This window comes from Eurypyga helias, unplaced genomic scaffold, assembly GCF_000690775.1.
Source record: "Eurypyga helias isolate BGI_N326 unplaced genomic scaffold, ASM69077v1 scaffold39579, whole genome shotgun sequence".
In the NCBI taxonomy this organism is placed as follows: domain Eukaryota; kingdom Metazoa; phylum Chordata; class Aves; order Eurypygiformes; family Eurypygidae; genus Eurypyga; species Eurypyga helias.
Genome location: NW_010272323.1, coordinates 7,954 through 34,154, shown reverse-complemented (window position 1 = coordinate 34,154; position 26,201 = coordinate 7,954). Strand labels below are relative to the sequence as shown.

At 53.6% G+C, this 26,201-nt stretch overlaps 1 protein-coding gene across 2 annotated transcripts in view; it reads left to right on the top strand.

Moving 5' to 3' along the window:
• NOS1 (nitric oxide synthase 1 (neuronal)) overlaps positions 1 to 24,041 on the top strand; it is a 38,388-nt gene extending 14,347 nt beyond the window's left edge. For both annotated transcript variants that reach the window (XM_010159090.1, XM_010159089.1), the window contains exons 3-27: positions 1,204 to 1,341; positions 1,807 to 1,952; positions 2,597 to 2,759; positions 4,001 to 4,092; positions 4,653 to 4,794; positions 5,529 to 5,668; positions 6,086 to 6,260; positions 7,142 to 7,243; positions 7,983 to 8,177; positions 9,519 to 9,604; positions 11,932 to 12,076; positions 12,485 to 12,589; positions 13,004 to 13,062; positions 16,275 to 16,391; positions 16,612 to 16,786; positions 17,193 to 17,331; positions 18,109 to 18,187; positions 18,721 to 18,914; positions 19,539 to 19,708; positions 19,942 to 20,152; positions 20,886 to 20,973; positions 21,263 to 21,384; positions 21,967 to 22,115; positions 22,706 to 22,900; positions 23,919 to 24,041. In XM_010159090.1, coding sequence (XP_010157392.1) covers positions 1,204 to 1,341; positions 1,807 to 1,952; positions 2,597 to 2,759; positions 4,001 to 4,092; positions 4,653 to 4,794; positions 5,529 to 5,668; positions 6,086 to 6,260; positions 7,142 to 7,243; positions 7,983 to 8,177; positions 9,519 to 9,604; positions 11,932 to 12,076; positions 12,485 to 12,589; positions 13,004 to 13,062; positions 16,275 to 16,391; positions 16,612 to 16,786; positions 17,193 to 17,331; positions 18,109 to 18,187; positions 18,721 to 18,914; positions 19,539 to 19,708; positions 19,942 to 20,152; positions 20,886 to 20,973; positions 21,263 to 21,384; positions 21,967 to 22,115; positions 22,706 to 22,900; positions 23,919 to 24,041 — 3,450 coding nt within the window. The remainder of the gene's footprint in view (positions 1 to 1,203; positions 1,342 to 1,806; positions 1,953 to 2,596; positions 2,760 to 4,000; positions 4,093 to 4,652; positions 4,795 to 5,528; positions 5,669 to 6,085; positions 6,261 to 7,141; positions 7,244 to 7,982; positions 8,178 to 9,518; positions 9,605 to 11,931; positions 12,077 to 12,484; positions 12,590 to 13,003; positions 13,063 to 16,274; positions 16,392 to 16,611; positions 16,787 to 17,192; positions 17,332 to 18,108; positions 18,188 to 18,720; positions 18,915 to 19,538; positions 19,709 to 19,941; positions 20,153 to 20,885; positions 20,974 to 21,262; positions 21,385 to 21,966; positions 22,116 to 22,705; positions 22,901 to 23,918) is intronic.
• The last annotated feature ends 2,160 nt before the right edge of the window (positions 24,042 to 26,201 follow it).

Here is a 26,201-nt window from a genome sequence, read left to right as displayed (position 1 = left end):
AGTGCTGGATTTGTACTGTTGCTGCTAGTCCGCCAGTTGCAGCTGTGACATGAGCCCAGAGCCACCAGAAAGGAGGGTGAGGCTCTGCCCTGGTCTGCTGAAGGCAGTGCCATCTCTAGGAAACTTTGCAGATGGATTAGAAAGGGCTACAGGATTCCTGTAGGAAGGCTACATCAAATCTCGGTCCAAGCCCAGGCGTACTTGGCAGAGATGCAAGCCTTTAAGCGGGGCCAAATATAAGCAGGTTTTGACAGGACGCTCTGGTGTGTGATCGGGTTCCCCCTTGAAACCTGCAGCAACACTGCCAGCGGTGACTGAATTGCACCCTACGAGAAGATCAGATTCCTAGAAGAAACGTCTCTGCTTTCCAGGGCCACTGCGGATCTCACTGTCCCGTGTTACGCTGGCAGACACTGATTGCTCTTTAAGTTTTCAAGTGCTTGGGGCAAGTAAGGGTCACAGTAGAAATCCTAGATATTGTCTGTGAAAACATGTGCAAATACAAGCCGCTGCAGCCAGCTCTTCCCGTTACAAGCTCTCTGCTGGCTGAAGCTCTTCTTTACGTTGATACGTAACTCAAGATGTGCCGGGTGAGCACACCCTGACAGAGCATCGGGGAGGGCTGGGGATTCAGAGCTGAGGCTGAAGTAATCCAACTATGCATAATTCAGCAGCTCTCCCACTCGCATAATTTATCCATCCTTATTCCTATGATCTTCCAACACTGATATCAAAAGAGATGTGCCTTTGGCTTGCTTGGAGGAACGATCGGCTGTTAGTACTGTCTCACAGTGCTCGTATTAGTGAGGCAGAGCTTGGCACGTGTAGAACCTGAGCAGGTGATGCTCCTTAAAAAGAAACTTCTAATATATTTTATAGAGGTAAGTCTTCCACTGGGAAACTTCAACACAATGTTCTCCTTAGTCGCTTCTGTCTCTTTTTTTTTTTTTTTTTACCCCTATTGTACAGGTTTGGCTGTTCTGTAGACAGAGATGACTTCTCAGTTGCACTGGGAGTTGGTTGCTTCATTGTAGGATCCCAAATGCTGCCAGTATTTGGACTGCATACCTTGTCTCACTGTATTACTACTAGGATTTAAGCACAGGCATCCACTAATGCAAGATGCTGCTTGTTGTTGTGGCCTTTTTTCCTGTATCTCATCGATGAATACTAACCTTGCCTCTGGTCTTCACCGTTGTCCAGCCACCGCCATCCGGGCGGCAGTCCCCAACGAAGAACACAGTGAATGGAAGTCCTTCCAAATGCCCACGGTTCGTCAAAATCAAAAACTGGGAGACAGGCTCTGTGCTTCACGACACCCTGCACCTCAAGACGGCAATGGTGAGTAGAGTTGATAGGACTGGCTAAAAGTTGTCTGAGCACAATTGAGTGGATCACAGTGTTTCCAAGATGGTTTCACTTGGAAATGCAGAACTGGATGAATTCAGGCCAGTCTTCTTGTCTCCAGTGGTGTCTGAATTTCAAACCTCTGGTGCAATAAGCTGGGTGACAGGGAAGTCCATCTGGGATAAATCAGGAAAAGCATATGACTTCATGCCAAGCTAGTGCAAGAATCTAGTGAGCCCCAATTGTCTGTATTGGGTGAGACAAGAGATGACTGCACATGCTTGAGCTGTCTTACATGATGTATGGATAGGCATGAAACAAATAAGATGGAAATGTCCCTGTTTGCCAAAGATGCTACCAAGTTTTGCGTAGCTCGTTGCTGACTTCCCCCAGCCCAGCTCAGGTACCCCAAAGTGCTGCAGTAACCCAGGACACGCTTGTCTCCTCCTGTCTCATCAGGCCACCGCGTGCACTGAGCAGATCTGCATGGGCTCAGTAATGACCCCCAGCCAGCACGTCCGCAAGTCAGAAGATACCAGGACTAAGGAGGAGGTGCTCCTCTTGGCTAAGGACTTCATTGACCAGTACTACTCCTCCATCAAGAGGTAAGTGTTGGCCAGAGAAGGTCGCAGGCCCTGGCTGCTGTTTATGCTGAGATGTCACATGTGATCTGATCTTTCACGTTTGTGAGTCAAAGCAGGGTGAGACTGGTGCTCCACGTGCAGCTGCTTCCTCAGGGAGCTTCATTCCTAGCATCTGCTGTGTGCTCTGTGCAAACTGCCGTCCTCTCCCGCTGGCACTGTCATCTGTTATCTGAATGCACACACAGAGTCATAGAGGGGCAGGGGTTGGAAGGGACCCCTAGAGATCATCTAGTCCAGCCCCCCTGCCAGAGCAGGATCCCCTAGAGTCAATCGCACAAAACCAAGTCCAGGCGGCTTTGGAAAGTCTCCAGGGAAGGAGACTCCACCACCTCTCTGGGCAGCCTGTTCCATGCTCTGTCACCCTCACAGTGATGAAGTGTTTCCTCACATTCAGTCTGACCCTTCTGTTTTCCAGTTTATGGCCAGTGCACCTCATCCTGTCACTGGACACCACTGAGAAGAGCCTGGCCCCATCCTCCTGACACCCCCCCTTTGTATGTGCACACATGTGCTTAAGAACTCATGCCCAGGAGGAGAGCAGCAGGATTCCCTGCCTTCCACCCTGGTTGGTGACTGCTGTCTCCTCTGTTCACCCTCACACGCAGGTCTGGCTCTAAGGCCCACATGGAGAGGCTGGAGGAAGTGACCAAGGAGATTGAAGCCACTGACACCTACCAGCTGCGGGACACAGAGCTGATCTATGGAGCCAAGCATGCCTGGAGAAATGCAGCCCGCTGTGTGGGCAGGATTCAGTGGTCCAAGTTGCAGGTGAGTGCCAGCACAGCTGGAGACAGCTGGCAGGTTGCCTGCCAAAGGAGGCACTGGAGTTTTGGAGAGGCAAAACTTGCTTCAAATACCCGGGGAAGCACAGCACAGCACAGGTACAGTTGGGCTGTTCAGCATGCAGCAGCTGCACTCTCCTTGACAGCTTTGGGGTGTGCAGGCTGGAAGTCAGCAGGGGCTGGGAAAGCATCTGTGGGGTAGGTGTAGCTGAGGTGTTTGTGTCTGAAACAGGGCCAGCTGGAAGTTGGCGCTCTAGATTTTTCCAAAATCAGATACTGCTCCACCTTCTTACATGCTGCTTCCAAAATTATTGCTCTGCCTGGAGAGAGGCAGCAGGACACACTCATCCTCGGTATAGAGATGCTATGGTAGGAGAAGATTTGGCTCAGTGCCTTTTGACTAGCTGGAAGCGTAGGGCAGGATCCGAATTAGTGATCACTAGTGGGATCCCTTGGTGCAGAGATGACGTCTCCCTCTGTAACCTGGAGCACAGCTCAAGTGCTGCTGAGCAATTCTTGTGGCTGCTTCACACAGGGTATAAGCACTGCCTGGGGCCAGGAGGCTGGGCTTCCTTCACTCCCAGCTCAGCCTTCAGCTCTTCTCTTCCACTGTTTCTTTTGGCATATCTGAACCTTGGGAGGAGGCGAGAACAGGGAGTTATGTTCTTGCCTGCTGTTGTCCCTCTTTCCTGCTTTTCCCCTCCTTCTGTAGATGCCCCATCCCTGGAAACTTTCATTGTCAGGTTAAATGGGTCTCTAAGCAACCTGATGTAGTTGAAGGTGTCCCTGCCCATGGCAGGAGGTTGGACTAGATGACCTTTAAAGGTCCTTTCCAACCCCAGCCATTCTATGAGTCTATGATTCCCCATCCTCTCAGTGGATCCCAGGCCTGAGTGATACCTGTCCTATTTCAGCTTTGAGTCTTGATCTACAAGAGACAGAGAGCAGAAACCAAAACCGTTGGTGGATAAGCCAGGGACAACAGCAGGCTGAGAGCGCAGGACTGAGGAGGTTTTTGCCTGAGCAGCAGATGACTCACCTCTCCAAAGCAGAAGGGGCAGCTGGATTAGACATCCACATGCAGTAAACGCAGGGAACACATAATTATGGAGCTTTAGATACCTAACAAGTCACAGTCACCTCTAGGGCTTTCCCTGTGCTGTGTTTCTTCTGCTTGGCTCTGCCCTAGGAGCTGGAGCATCACCACAATTGCTTTCACTCTTTCAGGTCTTTGATGCCCGGGACTGCACTACAGCCCATGGGATGTTCAATTATATCTGCAACCACATCAAATATGCCACCAACAAAGGGAACCTAAGGTGAGCCACCCAGGAGTCACCAGGGCTTATATCCAAAGGCCTCTGGATGAGTGGTCAGCCCAGGTCTGGGCCCTGCTGACACTGTCTCCTCCAGCAACTGCTGCACAACAGGATGGTTGTAGCCAGCACCTGTCCTGGGGAGTGTTAGAGGGACCTGATATCTGGGAAAGGTGGCCTGCTGGTCAAAGTACATCTCTTCTTGCTCTCTCTGGGACCTCAAAGGGCAGGTTTTCCAATTATTTCACCTTTCCTATATTCTGCATGAAACAGAGCACAGACTGCTCTTCAGATCTACCCAAAAGCCCATGTTAGCCATCAGCTTCTGCCTGGAGCTGAGTTGCTGGAAACACCCCAAATTCCAGAGCTGGAGTGCACCTGACCATGACTTTTTCTGGTGAAGGACATACCGTAAGTGCTGGGGGCTTGCCTAAGGCACAGGCAGAGGTGGTGCACAGGGTGGTGGCAGGCATGGGCAGCACCTTTCCCCCACAACGCTTTGCTGTTCCTCTTATGACCTCGTAACATGCTCAGCATTCACCAGGACTGCCTCTTCCTTCCAGATCTGCTATCACCATCTTCCCACAGCGGACGGACAGCAAGCATGACTTCCGCATCTGGAATGCTCAGCTTATCCGCTATGCTGGCTACAAGCAGCCTGATGGCACTATCCTGGGAGATCCCGCTAATGTGGAGCTGACGGAGGTATTGGCTGAAACCATCCTTCCTGGGCACCGGCATGGGGGTGGGAGGGAGCATGCAGAAGCTCTGACTATCCCAGGAATGAGGAGCACGCTGGGCCAAGCTGGGTGTGATAAACCCACTGCAGTGCCACAGTGTGAAGCTGTATTTTTCTCACCCTTGGATATTTTCCTTGGAAAAAAAGCTGATTCCATGCATGCAGGAGTTGGCCATAGCTGCAACAAAAGTCTCTTATCTTATTTTACTGTTGCTGAGGAGGGGTCACTTAGCGGTGCTGAGGGAATTGCTGCAGGAGGACATGTGTGCCCACTGCAGATCTGGGCCAGTGGGAAGCAGAAATGAGATATGCCTTTTGCCATTGCCTGTTGGCACCGCCTGCACAGCACCAGTACCCTGCTCAGCTCTTCCCAAACTCCTCTGCCTTTCTCACCCATTTTCTTCTTCACCACTGCAAGAACATACAGGGTAAGCAACTTTTTCAGAACTGTGATCCTCCCTGGAGGTCTTGTTCTATGCTCATTTACAGCCCAAATCCCCCTTGCATGGCCATGGGTTGGCTGTGACAGGCAACCCCATCCCGTAGCTCTCTTGGATGGAGGTTATTACTTGACTGTCAAGGGCTGAGCAGAGATGCTGTTAGGAGACGCTGCTCAGGGCCATGCAACTCGCTGCCCGTAATGCTTGAAGAGCAGGTGATCCCCTGGGACTTCTAAACCCCACCTTTGTTTTGCCTGTAGATCTGCATTCAGCAAGGTTGGAAGGCACCGCACGGGCGCTTTGATATCCTGCCTCTGCTCCTCCAAGCCAACGGCAATGATCCAGAGCTCTTTGAAATACCTCCAGAGCTTGTGCTGGAAGTGCCCATCCGTCACCCCAAGTAAGTCAGAGTAAGCTCCAAAACTGCTTGAGGGGATCAGCAGGACTCAGCTCCTCTGGTTTCACCCTAAGCCACCCCGTGTACTTGGTCTTTCCGTGGTTTGGGTGCTTTACCCAAGACACTCTTCCACACCTTCCCTTCACTCTGATGTAGAGCTGGCAGAACCTGGAGGTGTGTCATTGTCACAGGGCAGATTTCCCTTTCTTTGAGGTTTCCCAGGATTTACTTCACTCTGTAACACACCTGATATATTGCTTTCACCCCATAAACAGCCCCTAAGGGAGATATTGCCTACAGGAACTGTTCTGCTCGTGTCCTTCAGCCCGGTGGCTGGTGGCAAGGTGACCTCCTCTACCCCCTGCCTGCATCTGGTGGGGGAGGTCTAGCTGATGGCCTAACCCTGCTGTATCCCGGCAGGTTTGAGTGGTTTAAGGACCTGGGCCTGAAGTGGTATGGTTTGCCAGCAGTTTCCAACATGCTCCTTGAGATCGGCGGCTTGGAGTTTTCTGCCTGCCCCTTCAGTGGCTGGTACATGGGCACAGAGATTGGGGTCCGCGACTATTGTGACAACTCTCGCTACAACATATTGGAGGTAATTCCCCCTCCTCGGGGAGGGCAGGTGTTCATGGCGTGCAGTGGGGGTGTGTGAAATTACTGGGGAACAGGCAAAACACTGGAAGAGCATTGACTTGAGTGGGAGAGTACAGGACATGCAAGTCTCCTTTAGATAGGGAAGTTAGATTCTCCTGGAGCCACATGGACAAAGGTTTGATGGGCTGGCAAGTTGTTTTGTGTCCTGTGGGGCCAGCTGGTATCGAACACAGCAAGTGTGATCCCTATTGAGCTCCCTGTAGTCTTCCCAGAGCAACTTACGGATCAGCAGGCCATGTGTTTGCTTGAGGTCAAGTGGTAAGACGTGGTGGGGCTGAGAGGGTGTTGAGACACTTGATGACTCTTTGGGGACACGCCTGCCCCAGAGACCCTCCAGCTGGCCCCTCTGGAGTCCTCTACCATGGCTCAGGGACTCCCCACAGTGGGGACAGGGCAGGTCAGATACAAAGACAAGCCATGGGGAGGAGCTGGTGCAGGGGATCTGGTATGGGAAGGGGTACAGGGATCTGTTCCTCCCTGCACATGGATCACCACCCTCTCCTGCTGTCCCATGTACCCACCCATTTCTTCTCCTCTCACAAAGAGCAACTGCTCCTGATGCCCCTGTTCAGCAGCATTTAGTCATGTTCCTGTGCCCGGGGTCGGAAAGGAGGCCAGACTGGATTTGCTGCTGTCATGGGGAGGAAAAGGAAAAGCCACATCCCAAAATGCCAACCTTTCATTGCAAATGTGCTGCCCTACCCTGCGGGTGCCTTGTGTCAGCCTGGGTCCCTCCTTTGAGCTCCTCTCCCCAGGAAGAGATCTTCAGTCCTTGGTTCTTGGCCGTTACAACAGTGCACCTTCTACCATGTTTTGTTACAGCAAGTGGCCAAGAAAATGAATCTGGATATGAGGAAAACCTCCTCGCTGTGGAAGGACCAGGCCCTGGTGGAGATCAACATTGCTGTGCTCTACAGCTTTCAGGTACCTGAGTAACAGGACTCCTCTCTGTTTGGGTCAGGCTTGAGGGACACAAGTATTAGATGGGACAAGGATGGCGACATCTGCCCAAGGACAACGGCAGCAGCTGATACACTCAGCTGAAATTGTGCTGTGCCTTCCCAGTTTTGGGCTGTTCCAGGAGCCTGCAGTGAAATTTAATAATCTCTGTGCCCTGGATGTTGCACAGGCAACACTACCAGCATCTGAGCTCTGCCAGTCCAGAGGGAGTGCCCCGAGGGGGCAAGATCCAGCCCTTCTGTCCCATCCATGAGGCAAGAATTGGCCCAGGTTCCCCCTCCACTTGCACTTAAAGGTCAAGTAGCAAAACTAGTTCTTGGCAACCCAACTTCAGAGGGTGGGAGTCCTTCCCAGAGCTGGATCAGAACATTGAGTTGTGCAAGCCATGACAGAGTACCCCAGGGGCTGAGCAGGGGATGCTCCGTCCCGTTCATGTCATCTTTGCTTGGCATATGACAAAAAGCAGGATGAACAGCCATCCCATAGCACACCTACTCAGGAAGGACAAGAGCAGCTTCACAGCCTCCTTGGGAAGACCAGGGTCAGCAGCCACCCTGTGTCATCTCCAAAGGGATGGTCCTGTAAGACCATGGGAGTGAGGCATATTTTGGTCAAACAGCTCCAAATGTAAAATCTTGGCTTTGTCTTCTGGGGTGTGTATTAACCCACAGCTGTTGGCTCTTCTCTCTTCTCCCTCCAACAGAGCGACAAAGTGACCATTGTGGATCACCACTCAGCCACTGAGTCCTTCATCAAGCACATGGAGAATGAATACCGGTGCCGTGGAGGCTGTCCCGCTGACTGGGTGTGGATTGTCCCACCCATGTCTGGCAGCATCACCCCAGTTTTCCATCAGGAAATGCTCAACTACCGCCTCACACCCTCCTTTGAGTACCAGGTACTGTCTGCACCCCATCTTCTGCTGCATGCCCAACGTGAAGCCAAGAGCAGGGTGGGAGCTGGAGCTTGGATGATGCAGGGAGGAGAGGGACACCACCTAATCCCTTTGGCAAGCTGCCCCTCCAGGCAGTGAAGTCCGTGAACAAGTCTGATTGGTGATTCCCCCTCATGGGGTATAAAAACCTCCTGGATATTACACCTTTTCACAGGGGAGTGGCTTTTTGCCCTTCCATGGGAACATGGGACACCTGAGGCCACAACTTTTACCCTTGGAAACAGAACTAAGCAGAGCTCCTCCCTTTGGAAGTGCCTGATTTTGCACTCTGATGGCTAGGTGAGGAAATGGCCTGGTAGTCACCATATCCCTCCTCTCTGCGGCCTGAAGGTTTGAGCGGATGGCTTCTGCCAGCTTGGGGATCCAACAATTTGATAGGAGGAGGCTCCTGCCCAGCCTGCCAAGCAGTGGGCTTTAAGGCTGGTACTGGAGTATTTAACACTTCGATCCATGGGAAAAAGGCCCGTAAGCGAACATGCCCTCATTGGCTAACCATCCCGGCTCCGGTGGTTTTCACACAATGTGACCTTTAGTCAAGAGCCCTTAAGGAACAATCACAAACCGGGAGCAGTCTGTTCATTTCTATAACTGATCCACGAGGAACCCCGATGGTTCCTGGCCCTGATTACCGACAGCCGCCTGCGAGGACACTGAATTAGCTTCTGTGCGCTTATTCCTTGCTTCAGCTGCCTCCCCTTCCCAAAGGGCCTCTTAGGAAAAAAAACCCTGGGCTGGGGAAGGGGGAAGGATGTGTTTCCATCACCCCTCCCCTTCTTGTGTTGCCTGCCTGCTTTTTGCCTGTGGCCCGTTAATGCTCATCCCAGAGGTGAGAACGCGTTTGGCCAGGTGCTGTTGCAAGCCAGCGAGGTTTTATTGCATTGCAATTTTTCTGTGCGTACTCCCTCGCCCAACTGCCCCAAGAAACCCCTGGGGCTCCTAGAATCAGGGACCTACAGAGGACATCGGGAGCTGTGAAGAAGTTCTTCACCGAAAGGGTTATCACGCACTGGAACAGGCTGCCCAGGGAGCTGGTGGAGTCACCATCCCTGGATGTGTTTAAGAGACGGGTGGATGAGGTGCTGAGAGATATGGTTTAGTGGTGGACAGATACGGTTGGACTGGATGATCTCTAAGGTCTTTTTCCAACCCAGCGATTCTGTGATTCTATGAAGAGGCCAGCTAGTCCTCCCCTCCATAATTAGCAGAATTTAACGCTCGGTGCTGCAGATAGAGCATTTCTCAAAGCTCTGAGCACCGCCCATCAGTCACTCTTCTCTCTCTTAGCCGGACCCCTGGAACACCCACGTCTGGAAAGGGGTCAATGGGACACCTACCAAGAAGAGGGCCATTGGCTTTAAGAAGTTAGCAAAGTAAGTGCCAGTGGGTTTGGAAAAGCCTTGGGGTGACTGGGGACGGTCCTGGTTTCGGGCAGCTCTGTTTGCTGTGCTGTTTGATAGTGCTACCCTACGGATGTGTGCAGACTGAGGGGGCGCGAGCCGGATCTCAGGCTCCTGGAGGCTTTAGCTGCTAAGAGAGACATTTGGAGAAACAGGCAGCCCTTTGAACACCCCATTAGACCACCAAAAGGTGTGTGACTAGGTGAATACCAGGTGTTGCATGTAGACTCCTCTCCCAAGCAAGTTCATTCTCCAGTAAGGTGGTCTTCAGTGCTCAGGAATGGCTTTCTCACTTCTTGGGGGCCTGTTTCTCCTTTCACAGCCTCCTGGGGCAGAGACAGCACCTGTCACTGTTTAGGGTGACGCTGCACAAGCGAGATGAAACTCGTGTCGGTCTTTCACATTTTCTCACTGACTCTTTAGCTACTTGGGGACCACTTGTCTCCAGCACATGTCAAAACCTCCAAACACCCACTTTGCAAGGAGGGGGGAGATAGGAATGAGGAATCTCCCTACAGGGAGCATATGGACCAGGGCCAAGTTGAGATTTGCACTTCATGGCCAGTTGACTCCTAGTAAAGGCCCATGTGAGTCCCTTTCCCCTGCCAAAGCTCCTAGACAGCAGGGGTGTAGGAATGAAGTGTAATTTGGACCCTTTGCCTGATCCTGGCCCAAATGCCTCCCCCATGGGCCATTGGCAGAAAGATTCTTGTAGGAGCTGCTGGCTCCGCGGCCGCAGAGCCCTGCACCAAGACCGGGGCGGGCTGGGTCTGCCCCGGTGTCTGTGGCCAGGCTGCCAGGTGGCCTTGTGCTGTTCTCAGCATCTCCCCACGCTTCAGTTTCCCCGAGTCCCTACGATCGGTTTGTTCCCACTCTTCAGCTGTCACCTTCTGCAAGCTATTTTCCATGGCGCATCCATAAACATGATCAGCAGCTGATGAATGCGCTCCTCAGGCTGACACTGGTGCCTGGGTCTGGGCTGCAGCCTGGGGCTGGTGGAGAGAACAGGAAGATTAATTGGGCTATTGAGTTAGGAGAAACAATGCTTCTATTTGTGTGTGTGCGATTGATAAATGATTTTATAAAAATGTGAGCATGGCAGGTAATTTAAAAAAAAATCTCCATTGTTCCTGATGTAGGGGAGAGGAATTATTTCTGTAATTCGCCATTAATCCTGCCTGGATCTGAGCCGAACAGGAGGCAGACCAAGCCCGACAGTCCTGAGCATTGCACTTGGCACTTCTTGCAGCATGATTTTGATGCCTGTTCAGACAGGCTGTGCTGGTCCTGGCCAAATCAGAGCCTTCAAACCTGCAGTCCCTGCACGTCCTGCCCCTCCTCTCCCCTGCGGCCAGTGTAAGCCCTGGGGACAGGGGACATTACAATCTTGGGAAAGCAAAGGGACAACTTTAATATGCAGAACCTCGTGAGGAGTGGTTGTCCAGCAACAAATGTAAATGTTTCTGAGGCTGATTTTGGCTTGGAGGGGAGCTGCCCAGAGGAGGCAGGACACACCAGCCTGGTGGGGTTTCTACCTCTTCTTTCCTCTCCTTTTTATCTTTCCACAAGTGATTTTCCAAACCTAGAGCATTTCTTCCCTCCCTAGCAGGTGGGGCAGGGGAAAACTGTGCTTCTGTTCTCCCACCAGTGTAACCAGTCCAGCTGCAATCTCCATTCCCCATAGCTCGTATGAAGGGGATACAGGTAACCTGATCACCCAGGGCAGGGTCTGATCACCCTGTCAAAGTGAATCAAGCACCTCTTATTCTTGCAAAGGCCAGAGGGATATTTTGTGCTCTCTCAGACCCCATAAAACTGCCCCTTTCCTATTGCAACACACCAGGCTAAATCCAGACCTGCCTTTCTGGTGGCCCCATTTATAGGATTGATGGTCTATTTAGAAAAGGTGAAGATATTCTGCACTTAAGTAAAATAATGTTGATGTGATTATGAATGGTCCTAAAATAACAAACTTGTCATGTAGGGCTTGGTGCTCCACTGTGCAACCCAAAGCTGCCTCCCTTGTCCCCCATCCCTGTGCTCCCACTGATGCCAATGCAGCCAGCAGCGCTTGATAGACAAGGAGCCAATGTTTCTAGTGCTGCATCACCTTGGCCAGGATTACAGAGGCTGGTGACCTCCCAGAGCTCCTCTGTCAGAGCTGAGCCAGTGGGGGAAACTGGAGCCAGTCAGGATTGCAGCGGCAGGGGGCAACCGGCTAGACACAACCCTGCAAACACTCGAATGAATGAGGCACGACAAGGCAACAAGCTCTTACCGGATTTATTCTTGCTTCCTAGAGCTGTGAAGTTCTCAGCTAAGCTGATGGGACAGGCCATGGCCAAGAGGGTCAAAGCGACCATTCTGTATGCCACTGAAACAGGGAAGTCGCAGGTCTATGCAAAAACTCTGTGTGAGATCTTCAAGCACGCTTTCGATGCCAAGGTATTGTACCAGCTCCTGCAAGGTTATGTGTGCATCTGGGTGGCTCTTGGAAATATGTGGCTCAAAGCATGTGGAGCTTCCCAGCTGCCAAGGGTCTTCAGCAGCTCCCAGGATGTGACTTTCTGGGTCTAGATTGAAGCCTGCACTCGAACAGCATTTCCGGCTAATGCTCCTGCAGGCATCGGGGTCATACATTTGTCTTCTGCCCCTCAGGTGGCAGCCTCATGGTTTGTCCATGTGTCTTGAGGCTCTTGTTCTCATCCTCCCTGTGTGGAGGTCTCTGCCAGTGGGGAGTCAGCAAGGAGATACTGCTCCCATCCCCAGGTGGACTGGGGTCCACCCCAGGAGATGGGCTGGTGGTACATCTCCGCACCAAAGGCCTCTTGCTAACGCCTCTGTCGCTCCCAGGTGATGTCCATGGACGAGTATGACATCGTGCACCTGGAGCATGAAACCATGGTCCTGGTGGTCACAAGCACCTTTGGCAATGGGGACCCACCTGAGAACGGAGAGGTAGGACAGCGCGCAGGGACGCAGGCCGAAGAGTGGTGATGGGGAACAGGGAGGCGCATCCTCTTTTTGCTCAGCCTGAGCTGAAATGGCCCAAAACAGGTCCAGGATCTGCGTGATACCTGGTGCTGCGCCTGCCTCCAGCCTGCTCCGAAAGAGGGGTATCTACTTACTCCCTGCTGTCAGACAAGTAACTAATCTGTTGCTAATTCATCCCGTACAGCTGATGGCATGGCACATAAGAGGTACCAGCCCTGGGGCTGGGGCGCTACAACCTCGTCCAGCCCTGCACAACAGCGTTGCAGGCTGCTGGGCACAGCAAGCCGACAGCAGAGCCGCAGCCCAGGCTGTGGTCACTGCAGCATTTCCTGCACAGACTGGCAAAACTGATGGCCTTTTTTTATTTCCTTTCTGTAGAAGTTTGGCTGCGCGTTAATGGAGATGAAGAATCCCAACTCCAACCTGGAGGAGAGGAAGTAAGAGCACCCCAAACCCCTCCCTTCCCACTCACCGCTCCAGCAAGCAGGCAGCCCTGCAGCTGGGTCAGTCCGCTGCTCTGATTTCCTCCTTTTGGAAGGGCGTACAAAATCTCCACAGAGGCTCTACATTTACAAGGGTCCAAGGGATGAGACCAGCCTGGAGAACCAGGGGATGGAGCAGGTGGAGGTGCCAGGGAGGACAAGGGCATGAAGTCAGACATGCCAGTGGACTCCAGCTTGTAATTCCCTGGGCTGGAATTTTAAAGCTTCTCTCTTTAGCTGCAGAAGGCAGGCATCTAGGAAAATAATAAAAGCAGGAATTCCCCCAAAGGCATCAAATCTGAGAGTTGGTCTGTCCAAGAGACACCAAAATAGTAAAACTTCGAGGTAGAGGTTACACGGATGTAGGTGGGGGAGAGCTTCAGAACCAAATTTAACTTGCAACATGCCAAACTATTTCTGAGGAAAATAAGAGCTGTTATAAATTCTAGCTGTGATGTTTGTAACAGTGAGTCTGGAACTGATTCTGTGAAAGACAGGGCCTGGGGTTTTAGAAAAACTCCCATCGGTGGAAGGTGAGTTTCGAGCATCGTGATGCGTGTGCCTGAGTGAGGGCAGCCGGCAATGTGTTAGTCAATTGGGGCCATTTTAGCTATCAAGTACAATATATTTTGCTTAACTGGGACACTCCTCTGCTCTGGAGTGTATCCTGAGTGAACCCGGCGATGCTCACAACCGGCAAAAGGCTGCTCCTTAATTAAGGCAGAACTAGCACCAGCCAGTGACGCAGCACAATTTAACCACCCTGACTTTCTGCTTGAGCAGCGCAAAGCAGTGCCAGTGGGGTCACAGAGCAGCTGAACACTGCCAAGCAGGGCAGGGACCGATTTGGACCTCACTGCTGCTGGCAGCAGCCCCCAGAGTGGTTTCCTTGCTGTGCAGCCAGGTCATCTGGTGGGTCCTTGCAGGGCTCGTGAGCGGAAAACCCGTTAGGTTTCTGATGCCTTAATGGGGACAGCTGGCAAACGGGACGTGCAGGCTGCCCTGGAAGTGTCCGGATGGAGAAGGGACATAGTTCTTACCCCAGGGATCTTCACTTTTTGGGTCTGGGTTGGTGCAACATTGGGTTGGGTGCGAAGGTGCCACCTGCGGCAAGCCAGGCAGATTTGAGGAGGACAAAAGCAACTGAGCTTGGTGCTGGCCATCCTGGCCACCTCTAGGGTCTGGAGCACCAGTCCTGTGAGGGTGACTGAGGGGGCCGGGGGTGTTCAGCCTGGAGAAGAGGAGGCTCCGGGAGACCTTATCGCTCTGCACAGCTACCTGAAAGGAGGGGGGGGCGTCTGTCTCTTGTCCCAAATGACAAGACAAGAGGAAATGGCCTCAAGTTGTGCCAGGGGGGGTTCAGATTGGATATTAGGAAAATGTAAGTCCTGGAAAGGGCTGTCAGGCTCTGGAACGGTCTGCCCAGGGAGGTGGTGGAGTCACCATCTCGTGAGGGATTTAAGTGATGTGTGGACAAGGCGCTGAGGGACATGGCTGGTATGAGCAGTGCTGGGTTAACAGTTGCACTTGGTGACCTTAAAGGTCTTTTCCACCCTAAAAGATTCTATGGTTCTATGATTCTAAATGTAATTTAAGGGACTGGTAGGAGTTTCTAAGAGCCAGGACAGCCTGTGACTTGGTTACCTGACAGCAAAAGTAGTCAGAGCGCTGGAAATAGCAACCTGTGAGGACAGATCAAAAGGGTGAGAGCTGTTTTGTCTGGAGGAGACAGAAATGCAGTGTGGTAGCAGACTTCACATACAGAAAAGGTGATTGTAGAGGTGGAGGTAATAAATTACTCCCTGTGGCCTCCCCCAGGACAGGCCAAGAGGTCACGGCTCTGGAAGGTAGGAAGAGATGCTGATGTTAAGCATGAAAAAAAGCTTTTTCAGTGAGAAAAGGCAGCCTGGAGGAGAGTGTCTAGGGAAGAGGGGCAGAGTCAGCCTTATATCTGTAGGAGAAGGCTGGAGAGAGCAGCCCTTGTGCATGCACCCCATTGACTCCCAGCTCCATATCCAGCTGAGGGATGCTGAGTGTGGGGGAGACGCTCCAGGGTGGGGATCTGTGGCCTCTCTAAGCCACAGTGTCTCGAGGAGCCTGCCGGGGCACTGTGGTCGTAGCTCTGCGACCACAGCCCAGGGGTTTTGCTATGGCTGTATATTCAGCTCCTTGTGTCTTACAAGGGTTTTCCAAGGGTTTTCAGAGGCATTCACAAGCTATTTACGGTGCTCAAAGGCAGCCCAACCTTCAACAGTCATCCCCTGCCACAAAGACCTATTCATTTCAGCAAAAGCTGCCGGTGCCTAGACCTTGGTCCCCGCACTCACATGGAGAATTTGGGGTTTGTGTCCACCCAAACTGGTGTGCTGGGCTGCCCTGCCTTCGCCATGTAACCCCGGTGAGGACGTGGCCCAGGGACAGCGGGGAAAGAAGAGCTCTATCCAGATGGAGTGAAGCAGAACAGCATGAGAGGTCTGGGCAGAAGGGAGGAGGCTCCGGAGCAGAGGTGCAGCGCAGGGCTTGATGATGCTGGCAGTGATTTTGCTTGGGGGTTGTCTCCTCTGCGGGGTGTACTGGGTGCAGGAGGTCTGCTGTGACTCATCCACACACTACTGCTTCATTACTCTGGCAGTATATTTAGAAACTCTTGTGTAGAGCAATTTTTGAAGATGGTTCAATTCAGAAATACTTCTGCTGTTGTCAGATTTTTTCTCTACTCCCCCCTCCTCATTCCCCTATCACTCCTTATTTTTTTTTACTTCCGATGAATGAAAAACCCTTCAGAATATCTGTTCAGACACATATCCGACCTTGTGTGCAACCAGGGAAGGGCAGGTAAAGCCAAAGGTCCTGTCAGCTCTGCAGGGCTGGGGACAGTGTGGTGGCCAACATCTGGGTCAACCACTGGAAGGTGACGGTGGACCCCATGGAGCAGACCAGCTCCAGCTGGGGGATGCAGCACACGGGCTGCTGTGGCTTAGCCCTGGTGAGGGAGGACATTGCTCTGCTCTAGCCACTGTTAGGGGTGCCCGTTTGTGAAATACTGAGCCCTGAGCTTGAGCCTGCTCTGGTTCAGTCTCCTCCGCAATCCGGTGCCCTCTGAGCCTGGAGGGAGCCACACGCATGTTTGTCACCACTGTAATACTTGATGTTGTTGCTGTTCGCAGGAGCTACAAGGTCCGTTTCAACAGTGTCTCCTCTTACTCGGATGCACGGAAATCCTCAAGTGACGGCCCTGACTCCAGGGACAATTTTGAAAGCACAGGGCCCCTGGCTAATGTCAGGTAAACACAATGGGGTGGGAAGCAGCAATTTCTTGGGACAGAGCTGGGGCTGGGGCTGCAGAGCCTTTCTCCTGCCACAGCTCTTGCCCAACACGAGATGTATTTCTGCAATGGGCAGATCCCTCCATGCTCCCTCGTGCTGGTGTTGGTCATGGTGCAGTGGCGGAGACATCGGTGTCCCTCCCAGCTTGGTAGCCAGAGCCGTGTCCCCTCTCCGCAGGTTCTCCGTGTTTGGGCTGGGGTCGCGCGCTTACCCCCATTTCTGCGCCTTTGCCCGGGCGGTGGACACTCTCCTGGAGGAGCTGGGTGGAGAGCGGATCCTCCGCATGGGAGAAGGGGATGAGCTCTGTGGCCAAGAGGAGTCCTTCAGGACCTGGGCCAAGAAGGTCTTCAAGGTAACCCACTTCCCTGGAGCTCCAGGGAGGAGCAGGGGGGTAGGTGGACATGGGTACAGAGCAAAGCTGCTGGTTAGAGCTGGATCGAAATACTTTTTTCACCGGGACACCTGTCCATCACCCTGGCCCACAAGAAAGAGGTTCTTCATATTTTGGTGGTGCTGACACTCTGGTTTGTGCTGAGAGCCAGAGGGTGAGCACTGTGCTGAATTCCTGAGTTATCCCAGATGCCTGGGGGAGGAGGGCACCACGAAGCATGCCTATGGCCACTGGTACAGCCCTACACCACCGGGGCTGCCTCCTCCATGTGTTGTGTGAAGTGGGGTGGGAAAAAGGGGGTCATGGGGCTCAGTAAGAAAGCCCAGGGGTAGCAGAGAGATGCCTGAGAGCCTGGTGCGTGCTGCAGGCAGCGTGCGACGTGTTCTGCGTGGGGGACGACGTCAACATTGAGAAAGCAAACAACTCCCTCATCAGCAACGACCGGAGCTGGAAGAGGAGCAAGTTTCGGCTGACCTACGTGGCTGAAGCCCCAGAACTCACACAGGGTAGGAAAACGGGGTCACCCACGAGGGCTCTGGGTGTGGGGCAGGTGGAGGAAAAGACGTAGTGGGCTCAAGTGGGGGCAAAGGGGCCAAATTCCCTTACTTATTCTGTGTTAAATTCCCAGCATTCCAGTCTTGCCTTTCGTCTCCATCACATGCCCAAGGAGCAGTTTGTGATGGTCTCAGGCCCTTCTGGCTGGTCCCTGTCTGTGTCTGTAACAGAGATGTTGAGATATGATCTGATCTCCCTCCTCCTGACCCCATTTCTTGAAGCAAAGAGCTGGAAACCTGGGCACTTTCCAAGCTTGCTTCGTCCAAATGCTGCTCCGCTGAGCGTTGCGGCGCAATGGCAGGTCCAGCCCATCGACACCTGGCCCCTCAGCACGGCTCCTGCAGCTGAGGATCTGCCGCACTGGCTTAGTCCTTCCCAAATGCAGGCGCTTCGCTACCAGCCAGGAGGTACCGGCAGCGAGAGGTGCATGCCAGCACGTGAGGGCACGTCCCCGTGCCTCGTGTGGGTGGTTTCGGAGTCCTCCTCAGTCACCAACAAAAGGGACACGCGTTTCTTTGCCCCCTGGAGTTTCTGATTCCATAGGTTCACTGAAGCTTTGCAGGAGATGGAGGCAGGAGGGTGGTCAAGCCCACAGTCTGCTCACTGCAGTTGGTGTCAGCCAACTGTGGTCGAAGAGCTGAACCATAGCGATGGCCGACAGCCCTGCAAGAGCCAGAAGCCTTGGCCATGCTCTGCTCCATTGCTTCACAGATTCTTCTCCTCTGCAGGACTGTACAGCATCCACAAAAAACGCGTCTATGCAGCCCGGCTTATCACACGCCAGAACCTGCAGAGCCCGAAGTCCAGGTAGGAGCTGCAGCTGCCCCAGGACCTGTGAGAGCTGAACGCACTCGTGGTGCACCCAAGCATCCCTGCACGCAGTGCTGCAAATACCCTTTGACCCCTGAATGTCCCACGGGTACCATCGTTGTGCAAATTGTCACCAAGGCTGGAAGCCACCTTAACCCAGTGAAGGGTGTTTCTTGCCTTCTGATACGGTGAAATCTCTGCCACTACATAACTTAGCCTGCTGCCTGTCAGGATGAGAAGATGGGTGGCCGCACTTGCGGAGTGGCAGGGTGCATGCAAAGCAAGGATAAAATTGCTGAAACAAGGGGTCAAACTGCTTTTCCCTTTTAAAAAGTCCCGAGGGTGAGGCAGCAGCGAGGGGAGGGCACTGCAGCGTCCTTTCCAGCTCCCTGCTGCGACTTCAGTGATGTGCTCAGGGCTTGGACGTGCCACCACTGCCCAGCTCACCCAGCAGCTCTTGAGGCCAGAGCTCAGTGACCCCCTGAAGGGGTTCCCTAAAACTCATCCTGCTTTTTCTCCTTTCCCTCTAGCCGCTTGACAATTTTCCTGCGCCTCCACACCAACGGACACCAGGAATTGCAGTACCTGCCTGGGGACCACCTGGGCGTGTTTCCAGGGAACCATGAAGACCTGGTCAATGCCTTGATAGACAGGCTTGAGGATGCCCCTCCAGCCAACCAGCTGGTGAAGGTGGAGCTCCTGGAGGAGAGGAACACAGCTCTAGGTAACCAGAGCCACCGCTATGTAGAGGTGGCATCTCTCCTCCTCACCCATCCCTTGTAGCTCCTCGGGGAGGTAGGTGGCCCCCAGGAAAAATCCTTTCCCATCTCAGTAGTACATTTGCTTGGATTTGGAGCACCTTCTTCAGCATTCCTCTGCCCAGAGGCATGGCTCATCTGCATTTGGGTGTAGAGCATGGGTCTGAGGGTGAACAGAGCCCTGGCGAGATGTTTCCTTGTTCTTCAGAAAAATCAGAGGCATTTATATTTGCATGGGAAGAGCAATGTCTAGGACTGGAAAGAAGAGTTGCAGGATCTTGAAAGACCATCCCAACACTGTTTTTCAGGGATAACTCTGATACCCCACTGCCATGCACAGTGTAACAGCAGATGGAAAACAGTATTGACTGAGAGTGACCAAGGCTGACGGTGCTGGAGTATCAGACTCCTATTTGTGCTCGTCGTACAGCATCTCACTTGTAGCATGAGGATATCTTCTTGGTTCTTCTTTCCAGCTCCTTGTCATTCACAGTCTCAGAGCTGATAAGAGGGAATGAAAACAAGGATTTGTCCACCTTGGCTCTTATGCTCAGCTGATCCCATTGTTGTGCTGGATTTCCTCCTGGCAGGTGTCATCAGTAACTGGACAGATGAGAACCGGGTCCCACCATGCACCATTTTCCAGGCTTTCAAGTACTATTTGGACATCACCACCCCTCCCACACCGCTGCTGCTGCAACAGTTTGCTTTGTTGGCCACTAGTGACAAGGAGAAGAAACGTCTGCAGGTCCTTAGCAAGGTAAAGACTCAGACCCCAAGGCTCAAGTTCCTCAAGGCCTTGGGGTCAATCCCAACCCCAGGGCATTTTTATCCCACACTGTGGTTAGGCTGAGTCTCTACCTGTGGCTCTCCTGCCCGCCTTCACTGCCACCCCCCCAGCTTTGCCACACGCCCAGTAGGACATTGGTAGAGGCACCTGGTGTGGAAGAGGTCGATGCTGCAGTGCTCTCCTCCCTCCCTCCCTGGCTGCAGGGTTTGCAGGAGTACGAGGAATGGAAGTGGTCCAAGAACCCCACCATCGTGGAGGTGCTGGAGGAGTTCCCCTCAGTGCAGATGCCCTCCACGCTGCTGCTCACACAGCTCCCCCTCCTCCAGCCGCGCTACTACTCCATCAGTTCCTCTCCAGAGATGTACCCAGGCGAGGTCCACCTCACCGTGGCAGTGGTCTCCTATCGCACGAGAGGTACCATGCTCATGCAGGGGTCAGTGGAGACGGGCTTGGTGTGGAGAGCAGGGAAAAGCATTAGCACATGGGCAACACCACAAGGTCTTTGGCAGAGAGATGGTCTTTTTAAAGCCTTTCTACCATCTGCAGTGACTAGATTCCTTCAGCCCATGACACTGCTGTCCCATGTTATGGAGGATGGCCGCAGAGATGCCAGATGTGGGTCAGGTACCAGCAACAGACCAGCCATGGTGACTCCAAGCTCCACGTGGGATCATTTGTTTGCCCACACCAAAGTCCATGTTGCCCCAACTAGCTGGATTTCTGTAGTTGTGCAAACACTGATGTGTCCAAGCAGCCTGGGTCATGGTGTCGATGGCCACAGAAGGCAGGACACAGGAGAAGACACTGGCCATTCACCTGGCGCTGCCATGGAGGGCTTTGAGTCTGTCAGCATTGTAGCATGATGCGGCTTCTGCCAAAAAGGGCCAAAGAGCACATGGGTGCTTCCTAAGTACTGTGGAGGTCCAACTATGTCAGGGCTGGGCCCTGCGTGAACTTGGGTAACTCCACAGAGGGATCCAAGTGCCAAACTTCTACCACATTCGGGGGGCGTGGATGCAGAGACAGTGACGCTTTCAGTGATGTGTTTGTGTGAAAAGTAGCAGGGCAGGCTTCGGAAGGGAAAGCAACTGGATTAGTTGGCTGGTGTGTCAAGTACAGACCTCCTTCTCCTTTTCTTCACTCATAGATGGAGAAGGACCAATCCACCATGGAGTCTGCTCCTCTTGGCTCAATCGGATACAGACTGATGAAGTAGTGCCCTGTTTTGTAAGAGGGTAAGTGGTCCACACAAGGCAAGGGGTGCAAAAGATGGGGTGAGCCCCCTAGATGAGCTCTTTGTCCTGAATTCTCCTTTCCAAAGCACTAAGGGTGCGGAGAAAACAGGGCTGGGTTTGTGAGCAAATGGGTCCCTCTCGGTTGCAGTTCTGCACTAAAATGTCACTTTCTAGGATTTCACCTTCTTCTCTACCCTTCTCTCCCTGGGTGGTATCCCAGCTTGCTGTGGGCAGAGGAGAGGGAGGGAGCATCCTGCTTGGGGTTAACTGGTGTCTTCAATGTGTACAGGGCACCCGGGTTCCACCTGCCCCAGGACCCCCAGGTGCCCTGCATCCTCATCGGCCCTGGCACCGGCATCGCCCCTTTCCGGAGCTTCTGGCAGCAGAGGCTTTTTGAAATCCAGCACAAAGGTGGGTCGCTGCTTGCTCCTCCTGTTTCTCACCTCAGGAAAAACCTGGGCTGGTGGTGTGGGGATGGGGGGTCCAGTCTCCTTCACGAGCTGCCCCGGCAGAGGCAAAGGGCTGCCTGGAGCAGCGGCTGATGCAAGTGCAGGCCTGGGGGTCAGCCCAAATTCCCAAAACAAACTCCATGAAAAGCCTCCTGTAAAACTTTGCAAGTTTTTATGGCAGAACTATAGTGCTGGAGTTGCTTGGAGCTGGGAGTTGTTCTTTTCTTAAAGAACATTTAATGCAAATTTATGTAAAATATGTGTTTTCGACTGATAGTTTAGATAATTTAGGAAAAAAGAAAACTTTGGTTTCTCCCCAAAACCTGCCCAAGTGCCCCTGCTATGTGATCCCAGGCCATGCATTGGCTCCAGCAATGCATTACCTCTTCCTTGCTTTTTTTTCCTCCTTCCCAATTTGGCCAGGGAGAGCTCCTGGCAGCCTCTCGGTGGCTGCTGGGGCTGCTGCCAGATCTGGAGGGCAGTGGCTTGCAGAACATAGGTATCAGTGGTCCCTGGGCTAACTGCTTTCCCATCTCTCCCCCAGGTCTGAAGCCTTGTCCTATGGTCCTGGTATTTGGCTGCCGACAGTCCAGGATTGACCATATTTACAAAGAGGAGACGCTCTTTGCCAAAACCCAAGGTGTCTTCAGAGAGCTGTACACAGCCTACTCCCGGGAACCGGACAAACCAAAGGTGTGTGGCAGGCACTGCTCCAGCCCTGGGGTGCCGACCTCGGTGGCCGCAGCCGGCCGGCATGGTGTGCAGATGCTGCTTCCTTGGCACAGCCACAGGGGCTCACGCCCTCGTTGCGTAAGTGTGCAGGATTGTGCCCTTCCCAGACCCGTTCCCAGGGCACATCCCCATCCCCGCGCCAGCCTGGACATGTGCCCACATTGCTCGTGCTTTGACCTAGGTGGGGCTGCAGCCAGGGGGGAGCAGATGAGGAGGGGAAAGGCAAGTTTTCCCAAGCAGGTGGGCAAGGAGGGATGTCACCCAGTGGGGTGGCCCCGAGCCAGCGCAAACATCTGGTCTAAACCCCCCACCCCGCCACCTGAGCAAGCCTGGCAATGAGATGTGTGGGGAAGGAGGGAAAATACAAGAGCAAAATGATGCTCCGTTGCTTTCCCCATCACTTGTCTATCGTTGCGGGTGCTGCAAGGTGAGGGTGTGCTCCCCCAGAGAGGTGTCACGTTGCACTGGTGCGCACAAAGCTGGCCAGAGCGCGCAGGTCGATGGGGCAGAGAACTGTAGCTAACCTCAGCTCCCACCTCCGCCTCCCTCAGAAATACGTGCAGGACGTGTTACAGGAGCAGCTGGCCCACGCCGTGTTCAAAGCACTGAAGGAGCAGGGAGGCCACATCTACGTCTGTGGGGATGTCACCATGGCCGGGGACGTCCTCAAGACCATCCAGCGCATCGTGAGGCAGCAGGGCCAGCTGTCGGCGGAGGAGGCAGGCGCTTTCCTCAGCAAGCTGCGGGTGAGTAGCGTCCGCACCATGAGACACGGCGCCAGCTCCTGCCACGGGCGCTGCACCTGGTGCCTCCTCCTGCAGAACGGGCAGCACCGCGGAGACGGGTGCTGCGGGGGGATTGCGGCTCCCGCCTACGCTGCCTGCACCTGGGCAAGGTCGGGAGCGTGATCTCTCAAAGATTTGGGTGCACACTGGAAGTGACCTTGCTTTGCAGGAGCTCTGCTCCAGGCTGCAGCGCCCTCAGCCTGCGCCGAGCTCCTGCAGTGAGCCTGGTGCTGTGCTGAGCTCTGGTACAAGCTCGTTTAGGAACCCTCGGTAGCCCTGACAGGGCTCCTTCACCTGGTTAAGTCCCCACTGTCTCTCCACCATTGCAGCAAGCTAGCAGGGCAGTTTGTGGGTCCCCCTCCCCAAACCTCCTCTGTCCCTGTGGCTGGCTAGCTGCTGCCCCTGGGCCAACGCGTTGCTACAGTCGTTGCAGCTGAAGCAGAAGTGAGCTCGGTTTGGGATGCAGGCCTGAGGACAGATCTGGGATGCAGGCCTGAGGACGGATCTGGGACGCAGGCCTGAGGATGGATGCTCGAACAGCTCTGCTTCTGCCCAGGAGGATCCCTCCCGATTCCTTCGGGACAATCCCTTCTGAACTATGTCCCCACACTCCATCTGAGAGCCAAGGGAGCCCAGAGCCATGTTTTGAGCTGGTTTGCAGCAAAATCTCACATATGTGGGCTGGCCTCCAGCTACTCATCACCCTGACAGCCAGGCGGTCCCTGGGTGGCCCGCAGTTGAGGAGGTCTAATGCAATGAGCAGCTCCATCACTGCCCCACAGTGTGACCTTGGGAAGGTCATTTCACCTCCCTGCTTGTCCCTGCCCCCCTGCCTGTCCCACCAGCTCTTGGGACAGGCCCCAGGACACGTGCCCTGCGTTTTGGCACTGACCCACAACACGAAAGCTTTCTCGCGCAATACCAGCCACTGCTAAAGACTGGTTTTTTCCCCACTGCCCCTCTCCCCTCTCTGTTTCAGGATGACAGCCGGTACCACGAGGATATTTTTGGAGTCACCCTGCGTACGTACGAAGTGACTAACCGCCTTAGATCCGAGTCTATTGCATTCATTGAGGAGAGCAAAAAAGATACGGATGAGTGAGTTGACGTGTTTATTTTAACCCCTGCAATGGTCTCCCAAGCACATGGGCTGTGGGACGGAGAAGGGGGCTTCAGCTTTTGCACATCTGCGGTCCTTCTTATAGCAGAGGCTGATATATTTGGGTTTTGCACTGGAAGCGGTGGCTGCTGCCTGGCAGTCTCTGAAATAGCCGTCACCTCGCTAGGACAAATCCCCCCCAGCCTTCCAGGGTTATTGTACCCGTCATGCCAACATGCTCAAACCTGACTATGCCATCCAAATAGTGTTGCGGAGCCGAAGTCCTGCCTGCTGCCTGCCTCTGCTTCCCTGCCAGCGAGACAGCGGATGCTGGGCTGAAGGTTTGAGGGATACGTGGCGAGGGGTGGCTCTCCCCAGCTCCAGTGCTGGCTGGTGGGGGGACCTGGCTGTCCCTAGGGGCGTAGGCAGCAGGTTCCTATAATGTTGGGAGGTCTCCAGGCTGCTGCATGTCCCATTAGAAAAGATTTGGAGACTTTTCTTTCCACTGTTACAAAAACAACCCTAAGAAGTAAGAAACCTTGACATTTGCTATGTTTGTTTCTGCTTCACCACATCTTGCCATTTGCTCAGCTCTGTCTCGGTGGGATTCTCCCTGGCTGAGCAGGATTATTTAGGATAAAGGATGAGCAGCTGCATGGATCTTACTGTTCATCCTGGCCCTCAGCAGCCTGGGGTGCAAGCTCTTCCCTGCACTCCCGGCTGTGCCGTGTAGTGCCTGTCTGACCTGGAGTGGGTTTCCCAACATCCCTGAAGTTTGGTAGGAGCTTTTTTCCAACTCAGCACATGCTCTGGGATCTGCATAGCATACAGAGTTTCCCATCTCTAGCTGGGGATAAGGGCTATCTGTCTGCCCACCTCACTGAGCTGCCAAGGGCTCTAAATTCCAGTCTACAACATGGTCCCTTGGGAAGTCCTCAGTCCCAGATACTCCTCACCGCTCCTTCTAAGGCCAGCCTTTCTTCACTTGCAGGGTGTTCTGCTCCTAACTGGACCCTTCGCCCCAAGGGGATGCCAAACCAGTCCCAGCACCTGCTGCCCCCTCCAGCCGGAGGGCACTGGGTTTTGTATTTCACGGACACGGTGTCTCCTTTTCCACGGGGACCTGCCCATGGAAAGCGCTCTGTCTCTCGTCCTGTTGTTGTGTCCTGATGATGATGATGATGAATTTTATTTCCTTTTCTTCCTCTTGCTCTTGTCCTGTGGCCGTTTCTTTTCACCCCCTTTCCCTGGATTTCCCCACTGTAGTACGATGGCTTTATAATCTGCAGTGGCTCTTAACAGAACTTCACATTTCTCCTTCTCCTCATGAGGGCATTTTGCAGCTGCATGAAATCACCACCTTCGTGATCGTCTGCGTTTTTGGTGTTCTGGGGCAGAGCAGAGGTGGCAGGGGCTGGGCAATGGCTAGGTCTTGTTGCTTGACCAGAGCTGGGGGTTGTTTTCCCCAACTCAGGGCTTGGCTGAATCCTCGCATTTTCTTGGCATTCCTTTGGACTTGTACAGACCCAGGCACCTGCCCGAGACTGGGGGCAGATGATGTGCAATGCCCTCGTGCCTATGCAGTTTGTTCATCCCCAAGCAGCTTGGGTGCAAATGTGTCTGTTTTGATCCGAAGGGTAGGATGTCTCTGATTCACGTGTTGTAATTTCTCCCAAACGGACTCCATGCTGTGTTTGCCTCCTCCTCTGCTCCCTGTCCCACACGACCCTCTCCTTTTGCTCAGTTCCGACTTTTGCTGGCATGAAAGTCCTCCCACAGAGGAGCAAGCACTGAACACACAGGCTGATGTGCATGCTAGGCAAAAACTCATGGCAACGACTGCTGCTTGGCCAGGCTGTCCTCTGGAGAGCTTTTCCAAGAAATATGTGAGCTGCAGCCATGATGCTGGTGGGAGACATTCAGGGGTCGGCTGCATCCCAGAGCTTTGCATGCTGTGAACCTGTGACCTTCTCCCAGGTGAAACTGGAAAGCCATGAGGATGGGAGAGAAGCGGCTCTAGCCTCGGCTGCAAGAGTAGTAAAGCCTGTTTGGAAGGCAGCACTCAGAGGGTCACAGAGGCTCCTGGTCCCTGGGGAGGATGCGCCAACCAAGGACTCTTCAAAGCCCAGAGACCACCAGCTCCACCTGAGCGCAGTCTCACGA